We start from the raw sequence: 25,675 nt of genomic DNA on the forward strand, positions 1-25,675 counted from the left end.
CCTCTCCTGAGGTGAGAGGTTCTCTCCCTTCACTGCATAGGGGCCATGGAACAAGTTCCGACTCAATGTAAAGGAAGAGATCTGTTCTAAGTACTTCCTGATTTCCAAAAAGAGGGGTACATGGAAGCCAATTCTAGATCTCAGCATGCTGAATACCTTCATCAAGGTACAGAGATTCATGGTGGTACCACTAGCTACTATCATTCCATCCCTAGATTCAGGAGGCTGTTTTGTGACCCTTGACCTTCAGGACGTGTACTTTCATGTCACAATACAGCCCTCTCACAAGAGAGCCTTACACTTTGTCATAGGTCAGGACCACTGTCAGTATCGAGTCGTCCTTTGCAGCCCATCTGCTCTGTACCCAGAGTGTTTACAAAAGTTATGATGGTAGTTGCCTCACAGCTTTGCCAATGGGGAGTAATTTGTTTCCCTTATTTCAATAGCTGGCTTCTTAAGGGGTGTTCCTATGCTGAAGTTCAAACTGCTGTAAAGAAAGCTGTGTCTCTCTTCCACATGCTTCACCTTCACCTCAGTACTGGAAAATGACCCCTCTTACTTCTGTGGAGAATGGAGTTCATAGGGGCCACTCTCGATGCCACGACATCCAGAGCCTACCTACCAGAGGACAGGTTTCTCAGTCTGACGTACTTAATAGCTCAAGTCCAAATGAATCCCCACACCGTTGCCAGATTGTGCCTGCAGCTCTTAGGGCATGTGGCAGTGTGTACTTTGTCACGTTACACACTTGCTTACATATACCCTGCTTCAAATCCTGGCTCAGGACAGTTTAAACCCTCCCAGCAGAGAGAGTTTGAACAAGTTGCTCTTTAGTCCCAGCCGTGTGCTAGTCTTTCTTGAATGGTGGAAGAATCCGGACAAGGTATGCTCAGGGATTCCCTTCAGTTATCTGCCTCCTTCTGTCGCAATAGTTTTGGATGCATCCATCTGAGGATGGGAAACTCATCTATGGGACCATGTTATCCTGTGCAGATAGTCTGCCCAGGAGTTTACATATCAACTTTCTGGAGGTCATGGCAGTACATTATGCTTACCAGCATGATAGAAGGTCATTCTGTTTGTCTAATGACAAACAGGACCAGTATGTACAACATAAATCAACAAGGGGTTGAGATCCCCTTCTCTGTGCTCAGAGGCACTCGGGTAATAGAACTGGTGTATAGTCCACCATATCCATATCTCAACAGGTTATTTTTACAGCTGCTAAAACACCATTGCTGATTACCTCAGCCAACACTTCACCTTGGATGACGAGTGGGAAGTTGAGAGATCCATACTAAAGCAGATTTTCCTTATCTGGCGTCTTCCAAACAATAGACATTTTTTCCAGTACTGCCGACCGCAGATGTGCAAAATTCTGTTTGAGAAGACGTTTCAGTCTCCATTCCATGGGGACACCTTTTTCCTTCCCTGGTCAAAGAGTCTCCTATATACCTTCCCCTCCAATGCTGCTAATCTTCAGCGTTCTAAACAAATAGGACAAACCATGGTAATTTTGATTGCACCAACCTGGCCAAGACAGGTATGGTTTCCTTACCTTCTTTATTTCTGCTCCCAGCCCGCCATCGTTTAGGATTTGGGGAATATTTGTTACCCCAGCTTGGAGGCTCTCTGGCTAATGGCTTGGTACCTAGATGGCTTTCAGGATTAGAACTCTCTTGTTCCAGAGAGGATCAAGAAGTCTTTTTTTGAACAGCAGTAAGTAGTCTACCATGAATTACCTTCAGAAATGGAAGTGATTTTACCACTGGTGCACATACTATCACTCTCTCCTGTTGATTCTCCATCTTGGAGATTTTGGATACCTATGGATTCACTCTGAAGAAAAGAGGTCTCTTGTTAAGCTCCATTCAAGTCCACGTAGAAGCCATCACAGAATTTAATTCTCCTATGGAAGGTTTTTCAGTATTTGCTCATCCTTCAGCTTCCAGATTCATCAAAGTGTTATCAACTCTCATCCTAAGTGTGAACATGGGGTTTGAATAATCTCCCTGAGAGCCATTAGCTTCTTGTACGCTTCTAAATCTTTCCATGAAAATGGTTTTTCTAGTGGCAAATACCTCTTGTAACCATGCCTCAGTGGATCACAGCTGAGAATACCAAATTCAGGATGAACTGTTGAGAAATAGGGCAAACACACCCCAAAACTGGTGGTTATTCTTTCACAAGATATATTAGACCAGCAACAGAAGTACACTGACGTTTCACCGCACTGGCTAACAAGAAGTCAGAAAAGCAGTCTCCTTAGGTGTTCTAATCCTTGTATCACCACCAAAAACACTAGACTTAATGAAGAGTGGATATTTAAAACCCTTCTGATCCCAAAGGACCAGCCACATTGACCTAGGTCAATATCTAACTTACCCAGTAATCATGCTGTTGTCAGTCCTTTAGTATCTAATATCAAAAGGTTTATTTATAAAAAAAAGAAAGGTGAGAGTTAAAAGTGGTTAAAGGAATCAAATACATACAATAATTGCAAGGTTCTTGGATCAGGCTTGTAGCAGTGATGAAATTAAACTGCTGGCTTGTTAAGTCTCTGGTTGCTTCCAAATCACTGGAAGGTCCTCAGTCCTTTGGACTTATACTCATGGGAGCATTCTAACCATAGTCCAGAGGTTAGAGTAGGAAAGAGACAAAATGGACATGTCTCCACAGCCTTTTATAGCTTCTGCCATGCAGAGGGAAACCCATTGTTTCAAACAAAGCCCTCTGTCCAGTTTGTGGAAAAATACAGGTACTGTAACAAGATGGAGTTTGGAGTCACATGGGCAAGTGTCAAGGTTCCTCCCCCACTCCGAATGCTAGGGTATAGATGTGGAGACCTGCATGAAAACCTCCTAAGCTTACTTTTACCAGCTTAGGTTAAAACTTCCCCAAGGTACAAATTAATTTTATCTTTTGTCCTTGGAATAACCACTGCCACCACCAAACTCTAACTGGGTTTACTGGGAAATGCAGTTTGGACACGTCTTTCCCCCCAAAATCCTCCCAACCCTTGCACCCCAGTTCCTGGGAAAAATTTGGTAAAAATCCTCACCAATTTGCATAGGTGACCACAGACCCAAACCCTTGGATCTGAGAACAATGAAAAAGCATTCAGTTTTCTTACAAGAAGACTTTTAATAGAAATAGGAGTAAAGGAATCACCCCTGTAAAATCAGGATGGTAGGTACCTTACAGGGTAATTAGATTCAAAACATAGAGAATCCCTCTAGGCAAAACCTTAAGTTACAAAAAAGACACACAGACAGAAATAGTCATTCTATTCAGCACAATTCTTTTCTCAGCCATTTAAAGAAATCATAATCTAACGCATACCTAGCTAGATTACTTACTAAAAGTTCTAAGACTCCATTCCTGTTCTATCCCCGGCAAAGCAGCATACCGACAGAGAGACACAGACCCTTTGTTTCTCTCCCTCCTCCCAGCTTTTGAAAATATCTTGTCTCCTCATTGGTCATTTTGGTCAGGTGCCAGCGAGGTTACCTTTAGGGTCTTAACCCTTTACAGGTGAGAGGATTTTTCCTCTGGCCAGGAGGGATTTTAAAGGGGTTTACCCTTCCCTTTATATTTATGACACGCCCCCCAAATCTCAGGTAGGGTGAAACACTGGCTGGGATTTCTTCCTGGAGCTCTAGGAAGAACAGAGTTAATAAGACACATGCATCTCTAAATATACTACCAAGTACATAAAGACTAAAAATATTTTCCACATCTCAAGGACGATTTTAACCAGTTGATTCTGGGAAACTTTCACGGGAGAGTGCATCAGCCACTTTGTTAGAAGCTCCTGAGATGTGTTGGATGTCGAAATCAAAATCTTGGAGAGCTAAACTCCACCGAAGAAGTTTTTTGTTAGTTTCTTTGACGGTATGAAGCAACTTCAGTGCAGCATGGTCGGTTTGCAGGTGGAAACGCCGTCCCCAAACATATGGGCGTAGCTTTTCCAGAGGGTAGACAATGGTGTAACATTCTTTTTCACTGACTGACCAGTTGCTTTCCCTCTCAGACAGTTTTTTGCTGAGGAAACACTACAGGGTGGAATTCTTGATCAGGTCCTTTCTGCATTAAAACTGCTCCCACACCACGCTTGGACGCATCTGTGGTTACTAGGAACGGTTTGTCAAAGTCTGGAGCCTTTAGTACAGGGTCAGACATGAGTGTCGCTTTAAGCTTGTTAAAGGCCTTCTGACACTTTTCGGTCCACTGAACGGCATTTGGCTGTTTCTTTTTGGTTAGGTCTGTCAGTGGGGTGGCGATTTGGCTGTATTGCGGTACAAATCGTCTGTAATAACCGGCCAAGCCTAAGAAGGATTAAACCTGTTTCTTTGACTTTGGGACAGGCCACTTTTGGATATCATCCACTTTGGCCTGTAGGGGGCTGATAGTTCCTTGACCCACCTGGTGTCCAAGGTAAGTCACTCTGTTTAGGCCTGTTTGACACTTCTTAGCCTTAACAGTTAGTCCTGCCTCCCTTATGCGCTCAAGGACTTTTTGTAGATGTTCCAGGTGGTCTGCCCAGGAATCTGAAAATATGGCCACATCGTCAAGGTAGGCGACTGCATATTCTCCTAATCCCGCTAGGAGACCATCTACAAGTCTTTGGAAGGTGGCGGGTGCATTTTGCAGCCCGAAAGGGAGTACATTAAATTCATACAGCCCGAGATGTGTGGTGAAGGCTGACCTTTCCTTGGCAGATTCATCTAGTGGTACCTGCCAGTACCCCTTGGTTAAGTCCAAGGTAGAGATGAACTGGGCCTGTCCCAGTTTCTCCAATAGTTCATCTGTGCGTGGCATTGGATAGTTGTCTGGGTGAGTTACAGCATTTAGCTTACGGTAGTCCACGCAAAAACATATTTCCCTATCTGGTTTGGGAACTAGAACCACTGGAGATGCCCATGCACTTCCAGAGGGGCGGATTACACCCATCTGTAACATATCCCGGATCTCCCGTTCTATAGCAGTTTTAGCTTGAGGAGACACCCGGTAAGGTTAGACTTTAATTGGCCGAGCATTACCTGTGTCAATGGAGTGGTATGCCCGTTCAGTCAGTCCTGGGGTGGCTGAGAACGTTGGCGCGTATCTAGTGCACAGCTCCTTGATCTGCTGTCACTGCATGTCATGGAGAGGTTCACCTCTTCCACACCACCAGCACTTTTCCCTTCGTAGTAGACACCTTCAGGCAACTCAGCGTTGTCTCCTCCCTGGGCTGTAAACTGACAAACCTTTAATTCTCTGGAATAAAAGGGCTTTAAAGAATTAATATGGTACACCTTAGGCTTTCGGTTGGAGGTGGGGAATGCTATGAGATAATTAACAGCTCCCAGGCGCTCCTGGCCTGTGAATGGCCCTTTCCACGATGCTTCCATTTTATGGGCCTGGAGCGCCTTTAAGATCATGACCTGGTCCCCTACTTTGAAGGAACGCTGTCTGGCATGTTTATCATACCAGGTTTTTTGCTCTTTTTGAGCATCCTGTAAGTTTTCTCTAGCAAGGGCTAAAGAGGTTCGGAGGGTGTTTTGTAGGTTGGTTACAAAGTCCAGAATGTTAGTTCCTGGAGAAGGTGTAAATCCCTCCCATTGCTGCTTCACCAACTGTAATGGCCCCATAACCTCACGGCCATATACAAGTTCAAATGGGGAAAACCCTAAACTGGGATGTGGTACAGCTCTGTAGGCAAAGAGCAACTGCTGCAACACTCGGTCCCAATCATTGGAGTGCTCATTTACGAATTTACGTATCATGGCCCCCAAAGTTCCATTAAACTTCTCCATCATGCCATTTGTTTGATGGTGGTAAGGAGTGGCAACCAAGTGATTTACCCCATGAGCTTCCCAAAGGTTTTCCATGGTTCCTGCCAGGAAATTAGTCCCTGCATCTGTGAGGATGTCAGAGGGCCAACCTACCCTGGCAAAAATGTCTGCTAGTGCCTGGCACACACTTTTAGCCCTGGTGTTGCTTAGAGCTACTGCTTCCAGCCATCGGGTGGCAAAATCCATGAAAGTCAGTATGTACTGCTTTCCTCTGGGTGTCTTTTTCGGAAAAGGACCCAGAATATCCACAGTTACTCGCTGAAATGGAACTTCAATGATGGGGAGTGGCTGGAGAGGGGCTTTGACCTGGTCTTGGGGTTTTCCCACTCTTTGGCATACTTCACAAGACTGGACATAGGTAGAAACATCCTTGCCCATTCCTTCCCAGTGGAATGACCCCCCCAAACGGTCTTTCGTCCTATTCGCCCCAGCATGGTCACTAGGGTGATCGTGGGCTAAGCTCAAGAGCTTGGCCCGGTATTTAGTTGGAACTACCAACTGTCTCTGAGGATGCCAGTCTTCCTGGTGTCCACCAGAAAGAGTTTCCTTGTATAAAAGTCCTCTTTCTACAACAAACCTGGATCGATTAGAAGAACTGAGAGGCGGTGGGTTGCTCCGTGCCGCCGTCCAAGCTCTCTGGAGGCTTTCATCTGCTTCCTGTTCGGTCTGGAACTGTTCCCTTGATGCTGGAGACATCAGTTCCTCCTTGGATTGTGGACCTATGCTTGGTCCCTCTGGAAGCGATGTAGGGGATGGGGCTGTTTCCACTGACTGTGAACCGCTCTCTGCTGGGACACTATGTTGGGGTTCAGGCTCCTGCTGAGCCTCTTGTGTAGGGTTATGGGCTGTTGCCGGTTCAGGTTCGGTGGGGCCCTCTGGTGTTGAGGTTGCAAGTACTGGAGTTAGTGCTGGCAAATAGTCTGGTGCTGGTTGTTCCGCTGGTTCCGGTTCTGGGACTGGTTCCATCTGGATCTCTGGGACTAGATCCACTACTGCTGTTGCAGACATTGGCCTGGGGTCCGGGTCCATCACCTCTGACTGGGTCCTGATAGAAGTTTCCGGAATAGAGCAAGGCCTCACGGCTTGTTTAGCCTGGCTACGGGTGACCATTCCCGCCCTCTTGGCCCGCTTCACATGATTGGCCAAGTCTTTCCCCAACAGCATGGGGATGGGATAATCATCATAGACTGCAAAAGTCCACGTTCCTAACTAGCCCTGGTACTGGACAGGCAACTTGGCTGCAGGCAAATTGAAAGAGTTGGACTTGAAGGGTTGAATCATCACTTGGATCTCTGGGTTGATTAAATTGGGGTCCACGAAGGAAGCATGGATAGCTGACACTTGTGCTCCAGTGTCCCTCCACATGGTGACCTTCTTCCCGCCCACACTCACAGTTTCCCTCCGCTCCAAGGGTATCTGGGAGGTATCTGGGCCTGCAGACCTCTGGTGTGATCCTGGTGCAATGAACTGTAATCTGTTGGGGTTCTTGGGGCAGTTGGCCTTTACATGCCCCAGCTCATTACATTTAAAACATCGTCCAGCTGACAGGTCACTGGGGCAAGGTGGGTTGCTGGAGAACGGGGTGGTGGGACGATAAGGTGTCTGGAGGGTTCTTTGGGAGGTAGGTGGGGTTTTGGGCGGCCCCCGGTGATAGGGTGTGGTCTGGGGTTGTCCCTTCTGGTCTCCGCTCCAACTGCGACCAGTTTTCTTCTTCTCGGCCACCTCCACCCATCTGGTCCAATCTCTCCTGCCTCGATTACAGTTTTGAGCTTCCCATCTAGGATGTATCTTTCTGTTTCCTCAGGAACACCCTCTAAGAATTGTTCCATTTGCATTAGGAAGGGCAAATTTACTGGAGATTCAACACTTGCTCCTGATATCCAGGCATCCCAATATTTCACAGTGTGGTAGGCATGTCGGGTAAATGACACGTCTGGTTTCCACCTTAGGGCTCTGAACCTCCGATGAGACTGCTCGGGTCTGACTCTTGCCTTGGATTTAAACAGTTCATACTTGTTCATGTGTTCTTTAGGCATTTCAGCTGCCACCTCAGCTCAAGGTCCACTGAGCTGCGGCCTCAGCTCTACCATGTATTGATCAGTAGAGATGTTGTACCCAAGGCAGGCCCTTTCGAAGTTTTCTAGGAAGGCTTCAGTATCATCGCCTGCCTTGTAGGTGGGGAACTTTCTGGGATGGGGAGTGGTACCTAGAGAAGGATTGCTAGGGTTTGTTGGTATATTCTGCTGAGCCTTTACCTTCTCCATCTCCAGTGCATGCTTCCTCTCTTTTCCCCTCTCCTCCTCCACATGCTTCCTCTCTTCTTCCTTCTCCTCCTTCTTCAGCCGCATGAGTTCTATCCGTCTTTCATGTTCCCTTTGTTTTTCCTTAGCCTGAAATCTGGCTAATTCCAGCTTTTGTCGAGCCATGGATTTTGTCATCCTAACCTCTCTGTTTTTTAACTAACTTTACACCCGAGGTTTAGAAATAAACAAACAAAACGTGGCTGTAAAATTTTGCTGTGCTGGAATAGAATACCTATTCTCTGATAGTGATTGTCAGCCTACAGAAAAAGATAATTCCCTTGTCTCTGCTCTGGCCCCAAATCAAAGCAAAAAACCTCCATCTACTTGGAAACCTGCTTACCAACAGCCACCACTGCCACCATGTCAAGGTTCCTCCTCCACTCCGAACTGTAGGGTATAGATGTGGGGACCTGCATGAAAACCTCCTAAGCTTACTTTTACCAGCTTAGGTTAAAACTTCCCCAAGGTACAAATTAATTTTATCTTTTGTCCTTGAAATAACCACTGCCAACACCAAACTCTAACTGGGTTTACTGGGAAACGCAGTTTGGACACGTCTTTCCCCCCAAAATCCTCCCAACCCTTGCACCCCAGTTCCTGGGAAAAGTTTGGTAAAAATCCTCACCAATTTGCGTAGGTGACCACAGACCCAAACCCTTGGATCTGAGAACAATGAAAAGTATTCAGTTTTCTTACAAGAAGACTTTTAATAGAAATAGGAGTAAAGGAATCACCCCTGTAAAATCAGGATGGTAGTAATTACATTACAGGGTAATTAGATTCAAAACATAGAGAATCCCTCTAGGCAAAACCTTAAGTTACAAAAAAGACACACAGACAGAAATAGTCATTCTATTCAGCACAATTCTTTTCTCAGCCATTTAAAGAAATCATAATCTAACGCATACCTAGCTAGATTACTTACTAAAAGTTCTAAGACTCCATTCCTGTTCTATCCCCGGCAAAGCAGCATACCGACAGAGAGACACAGACCCTTTGTTTCTCTCCCTCCTCCCAGCTTTTGAAAATATCTTGTCTCCTCATTGGTCATTTTGGTCAGGTGCCAGCGAGGTTACCTTTAGCTTCTTAACCCTTTACAGGTGAGAGGATTTTTCCTCTGGCCAGGAGGGATTTTAAAGGGGTTTACCCTTCCCTTTATATTTATGACAGCAAGTCACATGTCCACACATATAGCAGAGGCCATTACTCCTACTCTAGTTAAAACATTCACAGGAAAGTCCATTAAGGTGTCTTCCATGGTTCATTGTGAGTTAAGTGTTCTTTGATGGGCCATTCAACTTGGATAGTTCCTTCACAATGTGCTGGCTAAATACCTTGTTGGTGCTACCATAGGAGCAAACATTTGAAATACAGGTACGTAGTTAATATTCATAACTTCATATACAAAATGATGCATTCATACAAATAGGATAATCATATTCCGCAAATCATAATTTTTCCATAGACATCTTACATAATTACTGCAGTGGTTCAGGTCCATACTACCCTCCTTCGGTCGGTAGTGCGCATCCTCAACAGGAGCACTTCCATTGACCTAACCCTAACCTAACCCTAGCCCCACAGGCTCCTGGCTTCCCGCTCACCACTAGCTGCCCTCCCCTACACACTCTCCATTAGTGTCCTCCCAGATACTTGGGTTTCCATCTTCATCGTCTCCTGATATCCAGCTACTAATGGGCCATGTCTAAATAGGGTAGTAGCCCACTTTACTAGGTTTCAACCTATGTCCATTGCCATACTGAAAGATGTTCCTGTTACAGAAATCTACAAAGCTGCTACATGGGCATTAGTTCATACTTTCTCAACACATTAGGCCTTGGTGAATGCCTCTAGAACAGATGCTACATTTGGTTCTGCAGTTCTACGAACAGTTCTAGGCTGGGTTCTGAAGTGCCCATCTCCTTCAGTGGATACAGCTAGAGAGTCAACTCAAGTAGAGTGTGCATAGGGGCATTAATCGAAGAAAAATAAGTTGTTACTTACTTTGTACAGTAACTAGAGTTTTTCAAGATGTCTCCCTGTGGGTGCTCGACTACCCGCCCTCCTTTCCCTTGAGCTGCAGTGTCTCTTCTCACTGGGACTTCTGTGGTAGAAAAGAACTTGAGGATAGTTTGTCAATCACAGTCCTAAGTATCCTCAGTACAGGGCATGAAGATGGCTAGGGTGCATACATGGACTGAAGGAGCATTGTTGCTGAAAGTCTCCAATCAAATGTGCCAGGGATGTGTGTACACCTCAAGTGGGGGACACATCTCAAATAACTCATTATACAAGGTAAGTAATGTCTCCTTTTGTCTTAGTGTCTGAACTGGCTCTGAATAGTTATAAATGAATTCATTAGATTTAGATAGTGGCAGTGCAGCTTTTAGATTATTGCAATATTTTCTGAACACCCTGAGGATGACTTTCTCATAGCCCCAGTTATTTCAGATTCAGAATAAATTGGTTCATGACTAGGCAGCTTGTCTTGTTGGAACTCCCTTGTGGCTATTTCAAGCCACTACATTTCTATTATTTTCATATACTGTAATGTGTTCTAACGTAGGTTTATATTTTTGGGGCCCTGTTCTGTAAACAGATGCATTAACTAAACTGTTTACAGAATTTTGGTCTTATGTTGTTGTTGTTATTTTTATATTAGAGTGGACACATCTCACTGTAATATCTGAGCCTTTTATACAGGAAAATAAGATCTGGCTCTGCTCTCGCTATCCTAATGTTTGGTCACTTTTACTGGTTTTTGTTTTGTGGTGGAATTTTCTTTCTTTGGGTTTCAATAAATTTTGTTGTCATCTTTGCTTCTGGTGTAAGTAGACTTTTGAAAAAGGTGAGTTTTTCCTCTGAGTTCCTAAGGTGATCAGATGAAGACTCATTCTGACCTCCTGTGGTAGGGTGTTCCATAGTGTGTTACCTATCACTGAAAACTTGTCTTCAGTTATACTGCTTGTAATGGACCCATGTCCATGCAGCACAGTGCAAGGCTCTCACACATACATCTTTGTGATGCTACATATCTGGCAAACTCCAGTTACAAGGAAGTAAATTGTTTTTCCCGTTGTTTGCCACCTGTCTCACTAAAAGAGGAGAAAGATCTGCAGTAGTGCCACCAACTCTTAGCAAGCAAGAAATTATCACCTAAGTTATTCACCTAAAATAAGGTAGTTCTGTAGTTAGGATTGATGCTTGTTTCCATTTTTAATGTTGTGCATACTTTATTTTTTGCAGAACTTAATACTTCAAGTGGAAATCTTCCTTCAACACCACCCATGTCTCAATCCACAGTTTCTGCTCAGAATTTAGTAATGTCTTCGTCAGGAGTTGGAGGAGATGGTAGTGTCACCTTGACTTTGGCTGATACTCAGGGCATGTTATCTAGTGGTCTTGATTCAGTTACACTTAATATCACTTCACAGGTCAGTGCAATTTACTGCTCTGCTCTTTTGGTAAAGTAATAGTACAACCTCAAGGGACTGGAGTGTCTGAATGTTTTTTCAGAAAGTAATTTTTACCACTTACGCACAGTAGATGAAGATGCAATAAACATTTTTGCTGCTAACAGTGTGCACATTGTTGCCTAGAACCATGACAGAATTTCTTATGTGGAGCTACAGCTTATGCCACTTCATGCTCCCATGGGAAAGCATGAAGGCCGGAGTTCCCGTGATCCTCCCCAAGTTTCCTCTTACTGTCAGTGGCAGCAAAATGGAACCAATCTTTAGAACAGCTTTTAGTTCTTTAATTTTCAACTGCATAATCCCTGTCCAGATTGAATTTCTTTGATTTGATCCCCTTATACAACACTCTCTCCCCATTCCCCCTCCCCCCTCAGGACATACCCCTTTATAGAAAGATCTCAAGATGGTGGAGTCAAAACCTTCAAGCCTTGTTCATCCTTTGACAGACTAATTTTTCTTAAAGACAGACACAGCAGTTGCCTGGTTTTGGGGTGTATAATTCATCCAAGCAGCAGGTGCTCGGTTTGCCTTTCATTCTCTACTCATCTTAAAGGTCAAGAGAAGCGAGACTGAAGCTCCATCTCTTGGAACAGTCTGAGAGTGACGTGAGACCCAGAAGATCTAGGCTCTAGTATCCCCATACTGCTCAAATTTGCACCATCCAGCACTCCATTAAGCAGGCAGGTAATGCCAAGACCACAGCAAAGAAGACTGCATCAAGAAAACAATTGGCACTGACATTAATATCTACACCAGGGGCGGGCAAACTTTTTGGCCTGAGGACCACATTGGGTTTCCAAAATTGTATGGAGGGCCGGTTACGGGAGGCTGTGCCTCCCCAAACAGCCAGGCGTGGCTTGGCTCCCGCTCCCTATCCACCCCACCTGCTTCTCGCCCCCTGATGGCCCCCCCCAGGACTCCTGCCCCATCCACCTCTTGCTGTCCCCTGACTGCCCCCCGCCGCCCCATTCAACCCCTCCTCTCATTCCTGACTGCTCCCCCGGGAGCCCTGCCCCATCCAACCACCCTTTCTCCCTGACCGCCCCCGGAACCCCTGCCCCTGACTGCTCCCCGCCGCCCCATCCAACCCCCTCTCTTCTTCCTGACTGCCCCCCCCGGGAGTCCTGCTCCCATTCAACCCCCTTTTCCCCGCCCTCTGACTGCCCTGACTCCTATCCACACCCCCGCCCCCTGATCACCACCCCGAACTCCTGTGCCTTCTATCCAACCCCCCGCCTGCTCCCTGGCCCCTTACTGCACTGCCTGGAGCACCAGTGGCTGGTGGTGTTACAGCCGTGCCGCCCAGAGCACCAGGACAGGCAGCCATGCCACCCAGCTGGAGCCAGCTACACCATCGCACAGCACAGAGCACCGGGTCAGGCTGCCGCTCTGCAGCTGCGCTGCCCAGCAAGAGCTCGCAGCCCCGCCGCCCAGAGCGTTGCGCCGGCGACACAGTGAACTGAGGCTGTGTGGGAGGGGGAACAGCAGGGGAGGGGCTGGGTGCCAGCCTCCGAGGCCAGGAGCTCAGGGACCGGGCAGGAGGGTCCAGAGGGCCGGATGTGGCCCATGGGCCATAGTTTGCCCACCTCTGATGTACACTATCACCAACTGCAGCATTGAACCTATCAAAACTTTTGACATTAAAGATGATGCCATTTTTGATAAATTGTATGGTCAGTTGGTCAAGAGACTAAATAACCAATGTCAGTCAAGTTTATTAATATGATATAGGAAAAAGGTTCTATATGACACAATCTTCAAAAGAGCCATGCTGTAGAGCAGTGTTACGTTCACCTTATTACAGAAGGTGTGTTCTCCAAAGTTCTACTCCTGAAGCAATCTTAAAAGAAACCATATTCCTCATTTGAAACTAGGTTCAACTAATTAGCTTTTTATCTTGTTTTTCTGGTGTGTCCCTTATCTTTGTTCTGAACACACTGTGCATTCTAGGTCATGATGGACCCTTATCTTTAGTATGGGTAAATGCATTCCAGGTACTAAGGGATCTGAAGACACCTCCTAAACCTGTACTAGGATAAATAGGTTTGTGAGGGTAACTGCCTTTCTGTTTCTATAAGGAAACAATTATATGTCCTGATACTGACAATATTCCTATCTACTCTAAGCCAAAGTTAATGCAAGGTGATATGGGATATTTCACATAGGTGAACGGGATTATTTCAAAGGTACAGACTAATTTGGGATTTATAACTGCTATATTAATACTTAATGTGGATACTTAATGCTTTATATATATGTATGATAGCCAGCATAAATTAGTCAACATCATAGACGTTCTTCTTAGTGTATACACAGCGAGCCTCAGGTGGCATATGGCCAGGATTCATCACTGAATTTGGTCTGCTAGTTGGATCATTAGCTTCCCCAGCCTGGACTGGAAACTGGTGGGGAGTGCAACATGAAAGGTGATCCATGCTCCCCACCACAGACATTGAAACAGGACACTAAAACAGGCCACCCAGAACACTGGGACAGGAGTTTGAGGAAAAGCTCAGTGTCTTCTCATGCAGAAAGAGACCGGAAGGCAAGAGGATAAACCTTATCCAACATGAAAAATGAGTGAAAAGGAGTAGATTGCAGGGCAGCAGACTACATTTGGTACCAAAAGCACCTGTACTATCATCAACTCTGGCATTGGGTGAACTATCGTGGACCACACCCAGGACATACATCAGCACTGCAGTATCCAACAGGGCCAACAAGGCCCCAGCACTTATGGCTCCCTACCCATCAGTGCCACCCATGAAAGAGAGAGACAGCTTGCATCCTGGTGATGAGGTGGTACTAGCAGGGAGGTGTCCCTCCCATGTGATCCATGAGTGGCGCCAGCAAGAAACCCAAGGAATTCATCAGAGCCTTTGGCCTGCCAGGACTGGCATTGGTCCAGTCAGCAACTTACCAGCCACATGGATGCATATGGGATGCCTCCTTGGCCCCTGTGGTGTACGGTCCATCTTGCCAGGTCTCTACCTTCCAAGCCCCTTGTTTCAGTCTTGGAAGAGGAAAAGATCTCCTTCTCCAGCAGCATCCTTGCCTCAGCCACAGTCGCTGGATCTTTACTGGTCTCAACTGTCCAAGAGAAGTCTTGTTCGGCCAAGAATGTGCCAAAAGATAAAGACTGGATTTGTTTGGGGGAAAATCCTACTCTGTGCATTGTTTCAATTGTAAGTGGCTATCAGGGTTTCCAAGCCAAATGTGACGTTTTAACTTGGGGCAGAGTGAATGTTGTGAGAGCAGAGAGGAGCTCAGGGACATCATAAAAGAAAACTCAGCTGGTGGCCAAAATGACCTTATAAGCAGCTATGGTCAGAGCAGGCATTGCAACTAGGTACATGGCCGAAGTGTTGCCAATGTGGAAGGCGTGTTGGCTCCAGGCTGTGTGCCTTCTTCATGGAGTACAAACTATGGTTGAGGATCTGCCATTTGAAGTATCAGAGAGAAAACTGACACTGCCTTTATGCTTGCTCAAGGACTCCAGTGTGACTGAGCTCTCTCTTGCGCCAGCAAAGACAGCACACGCTGTCCTACTGTAGGCAGCCGAAATACCATTCCAAGAAGCTGATGAGGTACAGTAGAGGACATCATTTTTCATGAACTCTGTCCACACATAATGGCAGCAGATGTGACTACTCAGACGAGAGTTGCACCAGGACAGTTGCTTGCCTGACTTCACCTGTGGCCATTACAGCACGGGCTAAGGACTGCATATTCCCCATCCAAACACAATATGAACCTGTTGGTCACTGTCCCGTCCCAAGTTTTGTGAGAACTTACCGAGTGACTAAACCTCTTGATATGAGGAAAGGTGGGTCTCGTCCTCGATTCCCTTGCTAACAGTGAAGCTTATTACAGATGAAGCAGGGACAAGTTGGGGTGCCCACCTGAATCAACTCCAAATACAAGGAGTGTGGTCTCCAGGCAATCTGAAGTTACGCGTTGTCAAGATGAGGGCCACCAGCTTGGCCTGCATAGCATTTGTGCAATGTCTGTGAAACAATATAGTGCAAACTGTGATGGACAGTATGATGGTGATACACTGTATCAGCAAGCGGGGTACCAGATGGTCCTCACTTTATCTGGAATCCATCAAATTTGGTGAATAGTGTTACCAGTGCGGGATGATTTTCCACCAGACTTTCTTCTTCCAGAAGTCAACCATGACCTTACAGACTTCTTGAGCAGAAATGTGGTAACTAACCATGAATGACTGCTGTGTTATCCATCCTAGACCCAATATTCTGATGATGGGGGACCCATCCAAATAAGCCATAGATTTATTTTTGCCACAATAGAGAGTGCCAAATGCAAGGTTTCCTACTCCAACGGAGGCATATACCTAGGGTCTCTGCTGGATGCTTTTTTTCTTTGGTGGTCTCACAGTCTCTTTTATGCCTTCCAACCGATCCCCAGGATAATATCCAAGATCAGAGAGGACAAGGCTACCATTATCATGATAGTCCCCAACTGGCAGGGACAGTTTTGTCTGTCAGACCTATTATAGATGTCCAGCCAACCTCCTATATGCGTCCCTTCTTTGCCCAGACATAGTGTCTCTGAACTCTGGACAGATACTGCACCTGTACTTGCACTTGCTGCACACAGCTGTCTTGGATACTGGGGTGGATGAGCATTCATGACACAGATTGTGGCAGGTGCAAGAGGTTCTTATGCAGAGCAGGAAAACTAGCAGAACTTTTTTTTCAAATGGTGATTTTTTTTTTCCATATAGGCAGCCCAAAGTAATGTAAATCTTGTTGAAAACCTGATTCCAGATTCTGGACTGTATGCTGCTGCAGTTTTTCACACTGTACAGTGGTGAGATTTATTAAGGGCTTCCTTCGTGCCTGACATCCAGTTAGAGACCTGACTCCTCTTTTTGCCCTCCTCTGGCTCATGAAACCTTCCTTTGTCCCTTCATCAAAATGTTCGTTATACCACCTACCATCAAGACAGTTTTGTTAGTTGCTATCAGGTTGGTATGGAAAGTCAGCAAGATCTAAACCCTTATGGCTGGACACCATACACATTGTTTTAACAGGGATAAGGTGGTGATGATGAGTCCCCTCCCCAAGTTCATCCCCTAGGTGGTCTCAGAATTCCATCAGAATCAGTCACTCATCTTGGCAGTCTTCTTCTCAAAATCACACTTGTTTTCTCCAGGAGAAAAGAAATTTCACACTCTGGATGTCTCCAGAGCCCTACTTTACTATTTAGAAGAACAAAGCCCTTCAAACTCACTGTGTCTTCTTTGTGGCTTTATCAGATGTATGTAAACGCCAAGCAATATCTTCCCAGAGACTCTCAAAGCAGATCACAGAGTACATTACCATTTGTTACCAGCTAGTCAATGAGCGTGTCTTGCTAAACAACAAGGAGCGCTGATGAACAGAGCACAGGCAACCTCGTTGGCCTGCTTCAGAAATGTGCTGAGCTCAGAGATTTTGATCTTTTTAAAAATATGCACCTGACAGGATAGCCAGGGGAGACACCAAAAGTGGGATTGCAATCTTTGGCTATATCTACACTTAGGGAAGTGTGTAGAATACAGGTACTACATGTGTAGCTACATGCTTCAGTGAAAGGCAGGCTGTGTTCACACCTGACACTGCAGGGTATAGCTACACGTGACAGTGAAAGGCTCCAGCAGCAGATAGTTGTCTGAGCTGTTCCCTGGTACCTCCCCGCTGTCATAGCCTTTCACTGTGGTGGGGAAAAGCTGAGGTAAAGGGACCCTAAAAATAGCAGTGCAGACATGGGAAGCATTTGGCACGTTGAGAGTTGTAGGCTATACATCTTGGCTGTATAGGTAGGGCACTCTGCTCACCTAAGCCGTGCCTTGTCAACTATGCTGATACTTATACCCATGCTAGGTGGGAGTGTAAAGTGTCTTCTTTACACAGGATCGTAAGTGTAGACATAGCTTTTGATTGTACAGCTGTGGCTTCTTACTCCCACCATCTGAAGGGGAGACTGCTTGCTAGTCACTTATAGTGGGATCTGCACTGACACACATTGTACGTGAAGAGAAAAGAATGGCTACCTACCTTACAGTAACTGTGGTTCTTTGAGATGCTGTAGTCAGTGTGGTTCTGTGATCAACCCTCCATCCCCATTTTTTGGAGTAGTCTGCAATGTGGGCTTTGAGTTGCAAGGGAACTGAGGAAGTGTCATGACCATTTATCCCTCAGATGGGAGCACAAGGATGCCTATGCAACCCTCATATCCAGTATAATCTGGTCTTGTGTGTGTCAGGTACGTGCCTCCTACAGTGAGATTGACACTGTGTACATCGTGTCAAAGAGTCACAGTTGCTGTAAGGCAAGAAACTGTTCTTTCCATGTGTTGTAGGATATGTAACTCTGCTCCTTGCTCCTGTCTACTCTGTAATACTGCAGTACAAGAGAAAGTTCACTGGGTTTGTAATAGTGATTTCTACTTAATCAAAATTAGACAAATTAGTCACAATACAAGAACACATTTTAGAAATTTTAACAGTAAATCCCAGTGACCTCTTCCACTTCATGTCCGGTTAGGAAAATTAACAGGAGAAACACCAGTGTGAGATAATGAAGGAAGACACATTATATAAAGGTTGACAGTGGTACCTTCCTCTAGGAGCAAGTATTTGTGAATGTGAATAAACCTATAGAGACTTAAATAAGATATTTATTTTTCATCTTGAAAATGCTGGTGCATAGTAATCAGTGACTTTAGGTCCAGGCCTCCAAAATATTTTGTAGCATGGACCAGACTTTAGTATGTTGTCTTGTGAACCTGCTGTCCATCCATTTGTGACCACATAATTTCTGTGGCAATACAGCTGTTTCTTTTGTGGAAAATAATAGGAGAGTATATATTATAGTTGGTAACTGTCTTTTTAAAATAAGTTAGCAGCTGAAAAAAAATAACGCAAGCCAGCACCGTGTGACCACTTAGCTCTCCAACAGTATCTGCCCGTGGTTCATGAGCCACTGTTTAGGAACCTTTCCAGTACGTCAATAGAGGTAAAGGTGCATTGGCAAGTAGTATGAAGAAAAAATCCCTATTGCTTCACATGAAAAAGGACTTCAGTGGTTGGTAGCAAAGCAAAACCATTTGCACGTTCAGCAATAACTTAACTCTTCATATAATTTTTAGCTGAATTATGTTTGTTGTCCTTGAAAGTTAGACGTTAATATCACTGACTACATTTAGGTGTTGTACATAGGCCAAATGTACAGTCAGATCCTCTGTGACATTTCCCTTCAATCTTAATATGTGAAAATCACTGCTGGCTTCTATCTTTGCTGAACTAGGACTAAGTTGTTTGCTTATTTATTTTCTGTGGATTAGGGGGTGTGTGTGTGTGTGTGTGTGTGTGTGTATGTATGTATATATATATTTACACATACAGTCTGTGGAGGTAACTACGTTCCCAGTTATCCCCGATCTCTTCAGCTTTGCATTAAAAACATTTATCTTGAGTTGGAAAAATAAAAATGGTGGGCTTCCCAAACACCTTATACAAGGTATATCTGTCGTGATATACCATGCAAATGGTAGGTCAAAATATATAATGATATAATGTATTATACCATTGGTGTGGTGACTTCCTGCTCTATGGAGTTGGCAGTAATACATTATGTGGTTTAATTTCAGATAATGTGACACTTCAAAATATGTGGATTTAGCACAGTTGATATGCTTATTTGGATATATTTTTAATCCCCATTGGCCTGAAAGTGTTAGGGTGTTTGGTTGGTTGGTTTGGTTGTTTTTTTTGTTTTAAAGTGATTTGTTCAGACCGATGTTTGAAGTAATCTTTTTAAAGAGTAGTCTTGAGTGATAAAATGAGTTTCTATTTAACCCCATTTTATAATTCTTTTAGGATTTACTGGTTAATTATGACAGTTGACTGTGCTTGTAAATACAATCACTTAAATAATTTTATTTTGATAGGGTCAGCAGTTCCCCGCTTTACTCACAGATTCTAGTCTCTCCAGCCAAAGCGGTTCGGGCTCACAACAAGTCATACTGGTGAGCCATACTCCACATTCAACATCTACAAACTCTGATGAAATAACATATCAGGTAGATGTAGTTTATTTGTGTACTCTTATGTATAAAAACATGACTTTACTCAAATATGAAAATGATCCGTTTGTCCTGAAGCAGAGAGTTTCATATAATTTTTTAACTTTGTCTTAAAGTAGCTTATTACAGAGGCTCTAGCTTTATAGTTAAGACTGGGTTGATTTTGCACTTAAAGCAGGGATTCAGGGTCTTTGTTAACTATGAAAAAATATCTGATATCTTCATGATAAGTATAGCACTTTTTGAGTATAGAATACATTTTATGGGAATTTCCAAGTAAATCTATTAACTAGTACAGGCTTTAAAATGGGTCCTTAAATAAAGTTGGTACTCCAACCTGTTCCGCCTCCCAGATCTTCCCCCTCCAACCTCCTCTGTGATTTTAATAACAGAATAATGCAGACTTTCCCATATAGTTGAAACTTGCTTAAATCTTGTGCATGGATTACATTTGAATAATTTTTAAAAGATTAATCGCAAGTTTTCTATCAATTCTGTATCAAATTACCATAAGGTGGGGGAAAAAAGAAAAAAATGTAATCTTTGAAAATTAATTTAATCATATGTGGAACCACAGCCATGAAAACACCATACTCATAATAGTGTGATAATTGTATGGCATCAGTACAGGGCAAGTAAAGGTTTAGTATCCCTGTCTGTGCATTGCCAATTAATAACATTAAGTTTAACCTTAACTCTTAATTTCTTGGCTTTATAATGATCGGTTTTGGGAGAATTACATCATCCCTGTAATGTACTGACTATGAATAACTATTATGAATTCTCATCCATAACTTCCATCTTGCCATTGCTTTTGTCTTAGAATTCATATAGATTTAGATTTTTAATATTGCAAATGACAAAAAACATAATTTATGCATGCAGTTTCTGCAGCTCCATGCCTAATCACTGCTACAAGGTGCATAAGTTACGGTTTAAATTTGCTTTTGAATATTTGTAGTGTCCAAAATTCTGTTTTAAAAATGGATGCTTTAAAAATACAAATATTTATATCTCCTTTTTCTTTTCTTTTTTCAAACTAATTCTAGCCTTTTTGATATATGCATGATTTCCACCATCTCAGTGTGTCAAATATCTTTCATTGCCCTTTTCTCTTACCATGAGGTGACCAATATGAACACAAGAGTAACAGCAATTTACCTATTGTGTATAATACTCTTCTCTACTTTCCCTGTTCATACAGGTTACAGTAGCATCATGTTTGTTTTTATTTAACCATTGCTGACATCTTGGTTTTGCTGCCCACACTTCAGTCTTTTTTTGAGAGGTTACAGCTAATTTAGGACCCATTAGTGCATAAATTTGCAGTTTAAACTTTTCTTTTCAATGTGCTTTACATTGCACTTGACTTTAGTAAACTTAATCTACCATTTCTGTTTTCTAGTTTAGTTCTTATTGAAATTCTATACATCTTCTTTAGTCATGACTACCCTCAATAATTTCATGTACATTAATGTGTGCTGTCATGTTTGAGTTGTTTATCTCATTCTAGAAATTACTGAATTTTTAAATAAGCTCTCAAGCAGCCTCAAGTTATTTCCTTAAAAAACGATGTGGGGTGAAATTTTTTAAAATGCCTAAGTAACTTAGGCATCTAAATCCAATTGAATTTTAATTGGACATAGGCACTTTTAACCATTTCACCTGTAGTGCCTAAATCCCTTTTGAAAATGGGCTTTTGACTTCTAAGTCACTAAAACATTTGAAAATTTTACTTGTGCTGAAGAAATAAAAGAAATGGAAAAGATCCTGTCACTTGCACAATCTACAGGTTTATAGGCATGTCGCTCCCTCATTTCCAAATCCTTTAAAAAATTGTGAATTTTGTTTGGTAAAAAGTGTAAGTGGCCTTTGCTAAAGAAAAAACAGAAACGGACTACACCAGAACTTTATGCACCTTCTCGCATCTGATACACATGTATTCTCAGAATTGCCATTGAATGTACACAAAATATCTAACCACCAGTGTTCTTTCTTTTCCAGAACATAAAGGTATGTATTGGTCAAGGTTAAAATTCCATTTCTATTACATAAATGCCTTTTTACTGAATTCTTCTAAGTGAGGCCTTACTCTCCTTATTTTGAAGTATGACAGAGTCATTCCCTCTTATCACCCCTATTGCTCATAGCCATTGAGCTGGTTAAGAGCTTTTTATATTACCAGTTCAAATGCTTTATTAAAAGTACATTCTATCTAGTGAGATGGAAGAACAGTATTTCTAGCTATGCTTTGAGATGAAGGACTTTGGTTTTTTGTCTATCCATTTTAATTATGTGCACTAACTTACAGATATATTGAAATGAAGCTCCATCTGGTACAAGTATCTCTGGCTCATGATCTGTAAAACCAATAAGCTAACACATGTAAATGCTAGCCCTATAACTTGTTTTAGTGGATCATATTGCACTTTAGAAAATGGTTACATCACAAATACAGTCAGACTAAATACATTATCACTCTTTTCTTCCAGTTCTTTTTACAAAGAGCATTCGTCTCTTGCAGAAACTCCTTGTGTATTACATAGTGAGGGGGAAAAAATCACTCTCACTAAATTAGTTATTTCTTCTGTAAATCATGCAAGCCAGACCTATGGGAAAAAATCTGTTAGGTAAAAATAGACAGATGGATATTGTTATCAAATAAATGACACATTACTTTTTCTAATGTTCATAATTATCAGTTTTTATTCTTAGATAAGGTATACTTTGGTTTCAAAACATTGATAAACCTGAATCTCCTGGGTTACTCTCTAAAAGGCAATTAACTTTTTCTCCCTTGCAAACAGTCCTTACCTGCTTTACACTTAAAAAATCTTAAAAATCATCTTACCATTTGAGGAATAGACTAGCTGCATTCAAGAAACTGGACAGAGAACAAGCTTTTCATATTGTAGTTAGCTTAATAACATCTGTGATGCAATCCATTTTTTAAAAGAATAAAGTACTTATGCACTTGCTTAATTTTAAGCACTTGAGTAGTCCCACAGGTATTAGTGAGACAATTTATGGGCTTAATGTTAAGCATGTGAGTAAAGATTTGCAAAATTGAGGGCTTATTCTGAGAACGTTGGTGGTACTCGTCACATTAATCCAGAAAACATCACAGAAAATGTTTGTTCTGGTGCACATCATCCCCCCTAATATGTGAAAAATGGGGTTTGTGGCTTTGTCTAGATGAGGAAATTTCAGTGGTTGAGTTTAGATCCTGATTATTTAAAATGTTTTAGCTAACCCAGACCTAATATCGACCTCTTCCCTAGTCTAGACACAGGTTAACACCTTTTACTGTGGTTTAGCAGGCTCAGTTTCAGTCTAGACTTTCCTCTATGGACTAAACAGATTGAATCTCGCCTTTACATTTGGCCATCGAGCTTCTTTCAAAGCCCTAAAAACACTTATGTACTGGTTAGTAATAAAAGAATTACACTGAAATATTTTAAAATGATAAGGAAATTTTTATTGGGTATTGAATTTCTCACAGTTACAGTATGATTACAGTAAAAATGCTGTCTGACTCTCAATGCTTTGAGTTTATGCAAGGGAAGGACTACATGTAACAGTCTCCACTTAAATTATTAATTCCTTTAAAATAGCAGATCGTTAAGAATGGTGATCTAGGCTCTAGTATCCCAGACAACATAGAGGAGAGCTTAGGAGTTGTTCAAAACCACTTACCCAATTCTGCTTTTGTATTGTCTAGAACTATGGTAGAATGTTTGGATTCTGTTGTGTCTCATACAGTCTGGCCTTCCTCCCTTCCACTCTCATTGGGCTTGCCATTGGTCCACTGGTAGCACCTGGTGTTATTTACCCACTTTTTTTTCAAGTATCTATGCAGAAAAGTTAATTTTGTGCAACACTTCCATCAATCAGTTATTGTGGAGCTTTCCCTTGTGTGCAAAGATTGTAGGAAGTTTGAATGCTTTGGCAGCAAACTCCAGGCTTAAGCCCGAAGTACTCTGGTTTCTGCTAGCTCTGCCTCCCATCAGTAGCTAGATGCAGCAATTTCAAGTTCTCCTGGAGCTTTCCTCTTTTAATTCCTCATAAAGTAGCAGAGACATTTCCCTTTGTTTATCCTTCTTGACCTTGCCCTCTCATTTTGGGAAGTAGTTTCTCCATTTTCCTAAGCTTTCAGAAACTACTCAGTAAAAAATGCTGCTTGACAAGTAGGCTGTCCCCATACAGCACCACGCTCAAGCAGTTGAAAAAGCATTGTTTTTAGAATAAAAAGTATGAAGGAGTACTGTGCCATTTGGTTTCAGAGTAACAGCCGTGTTAGTCTGTATTCGCAAAAAGAAAAGGAGTACTTGTGGCACCTTAGAGACTAACCAATTTATTTGAGCATGAGCTTTCGTGAGCTACAGCTCACTTCATCGGATGCCATTTGGATTTCACCTCTTGTTCTGAGATTAACATAAAGCATGGACTTGGGAGTAATGTCTTATTCATCCAAGAAGAAGTTCTTTCCTTGCCACGAGTGGTCTTTGGAATCCCACAAGAAAGGTTTTTAAAAGTAACCAAAAAATGAGCAGCAAGAGGCTGGACCACAGCCAAAAACAACTTTGATTTGTATCAGTGGGTGGCAGTGTTGTTAATCCTCTTTGTCATACACTTTTAAAAAAGAGGAGGAAAAAGTTAGAGTAATACTTATCTTTCAGATCTAGGCAGAAAAGACTGTTCCATTTCATTATTACTTTGAAGAGATAATCAAATCTTAAAGAAATCTGTATAGAGCAAAATAGTAAACTGCCAAATAAGGAGATGTGGGTCAAAACTGGAATAGTTTAGAGGTTGTGATCCTTATCGTTAAGGTTGTCAATGGCCTGGACCCATCGACACCAGATATCTGCCTTTCTCTCTCTGTGTCTAAGATATTCCATTAAAATCTGTTTCACCGGAGACAATAGATTTGTCTGAGGTTGGGGAAAGGTGTGTGTGGCAAAATCTCATTTCTTGTTCACAGCTAGCTTCCCCAGTCCCCACCACTGGGACATTGCACCCATCCAGAGTTAATCGACTACTGCTGCCATCTTTCCTATCTCTGAAGAGTTCAGGGGACAGGATGAAAGGACTTGAGGAGCGCATATCTGCAGCTTCCTTATCCTCCTCAATGGTGTCATGCCATCTTTCAATGGTGACAATTTTAGTTATTATCAGTCTCTGGAGATACCTTCTCAGCTGTGTCTTAGTGAATTCATCATTTAGTGGGCTGCTCTTTGAGCGATTGAGCACTTCATTATCCCTTTGATTGTCTCATTCTCTGCATATTGATTCATCAGTTAATCACTTGATTTTCCATATTTTTAACTGTTTCATTGCTCTCAATTTTCTTCATAATAAATTGTCACCTAATAATTTTTGCATGAATTCATTACCCCAGTTGATTGATACAATGGATTTCATTGCTCTAACTTTTCTGCTGTTCATATGATTTTTCCTACCACACACACATTTTTAATTGCTTCACTACTTATTTGATTTTTGACTTCTAGCAGCCATGCTCATCGTAGTTGTCCTCCATTACTTTGTTCCTGACACCCTCTTGTTCCACCCTATCTTCCCTTCTCACTGCCCTACATCACAATTTCTCTTTCCATTCTTTTTTCTCCTTTCACTCATTGCCAGGTTCACCTCACAGCCTCCTTGCAACTGCATGACATTCTACATCTCGCTGCTGCCATCATCCCATAATGCCACTCTTTTTGCATCAAGTAACATCTCACCCAACCTTGCCCCTGTCTACATCGCCCCTTGTTCCTCACCAACCACACCTTGCTCTGTCACCCTTCCTGTCCCTTTGTGTCCCATACGCTTCCAATTTCATTACTAAGACCACTATTCTTCTCTTCCCTTTTTCACTCCTCTACAAAAGAATACCACAGTCCTGTCCACTTCCTACTCCCCACATCCCTAACCTTTGAAGTTGTGTTCTAATATGGGGATT

At 42.9% G+C, this 25,675-nt stretch overlaps 1 protein-coding gene across 15 annotated transcripts in view; it reads left to right on the plus strand.

Annotated features, from left to right (window-relative positions):
• ZNF236 (zinc finger protein 236) overlaps positions 1 to 25,675 on the plus strand; it is a 232,111-nt gene that overhangs the window by 129,651 nt on the left and 76,785 nt on the right. For 14 of the 15 annotated variants that reach the window (XR_012157275.2, XR_012157274.2, XR_012157278.2 and 11 more), the window contains 2 exons: positions 11,387 to 11,574; positions 19,576 to 19,707. Coding sequence is in view for 2 of the 15 variants with exons in the window: in XM_073331780.2 (XP_073187881.1) it covers positions 11,387 to 11,574; positions 19,576 to 19,707 (320 nt within the window). In the remaining 13 variants the exon portion in view is untranslated. Of the gene's footprint in view, positions 1 to 11,386; positions 11,575 to 19,575; positions 19,708 to 25,675 lie in introns of those variants that run through there. The other variant, XM_073331781.2, reaches the window with a different exon arrangement.

The sequence above is a fragment of the Lepidochelys kempii genome, chromosome 2 (genome assembly GCF_965140285.1).
Source record: "Lepidochelys kempii isolate rLepKem1 chromosome 2, rLepKem1.hap1, whole genome shotgun sequence".
Taxonomy (NCBI): domain Eukaryota; kingdom Metazoa; phylum Chordata; order Testudines; family Cheloniidae; genus Lepidochelys; species Lepidochelys kempii.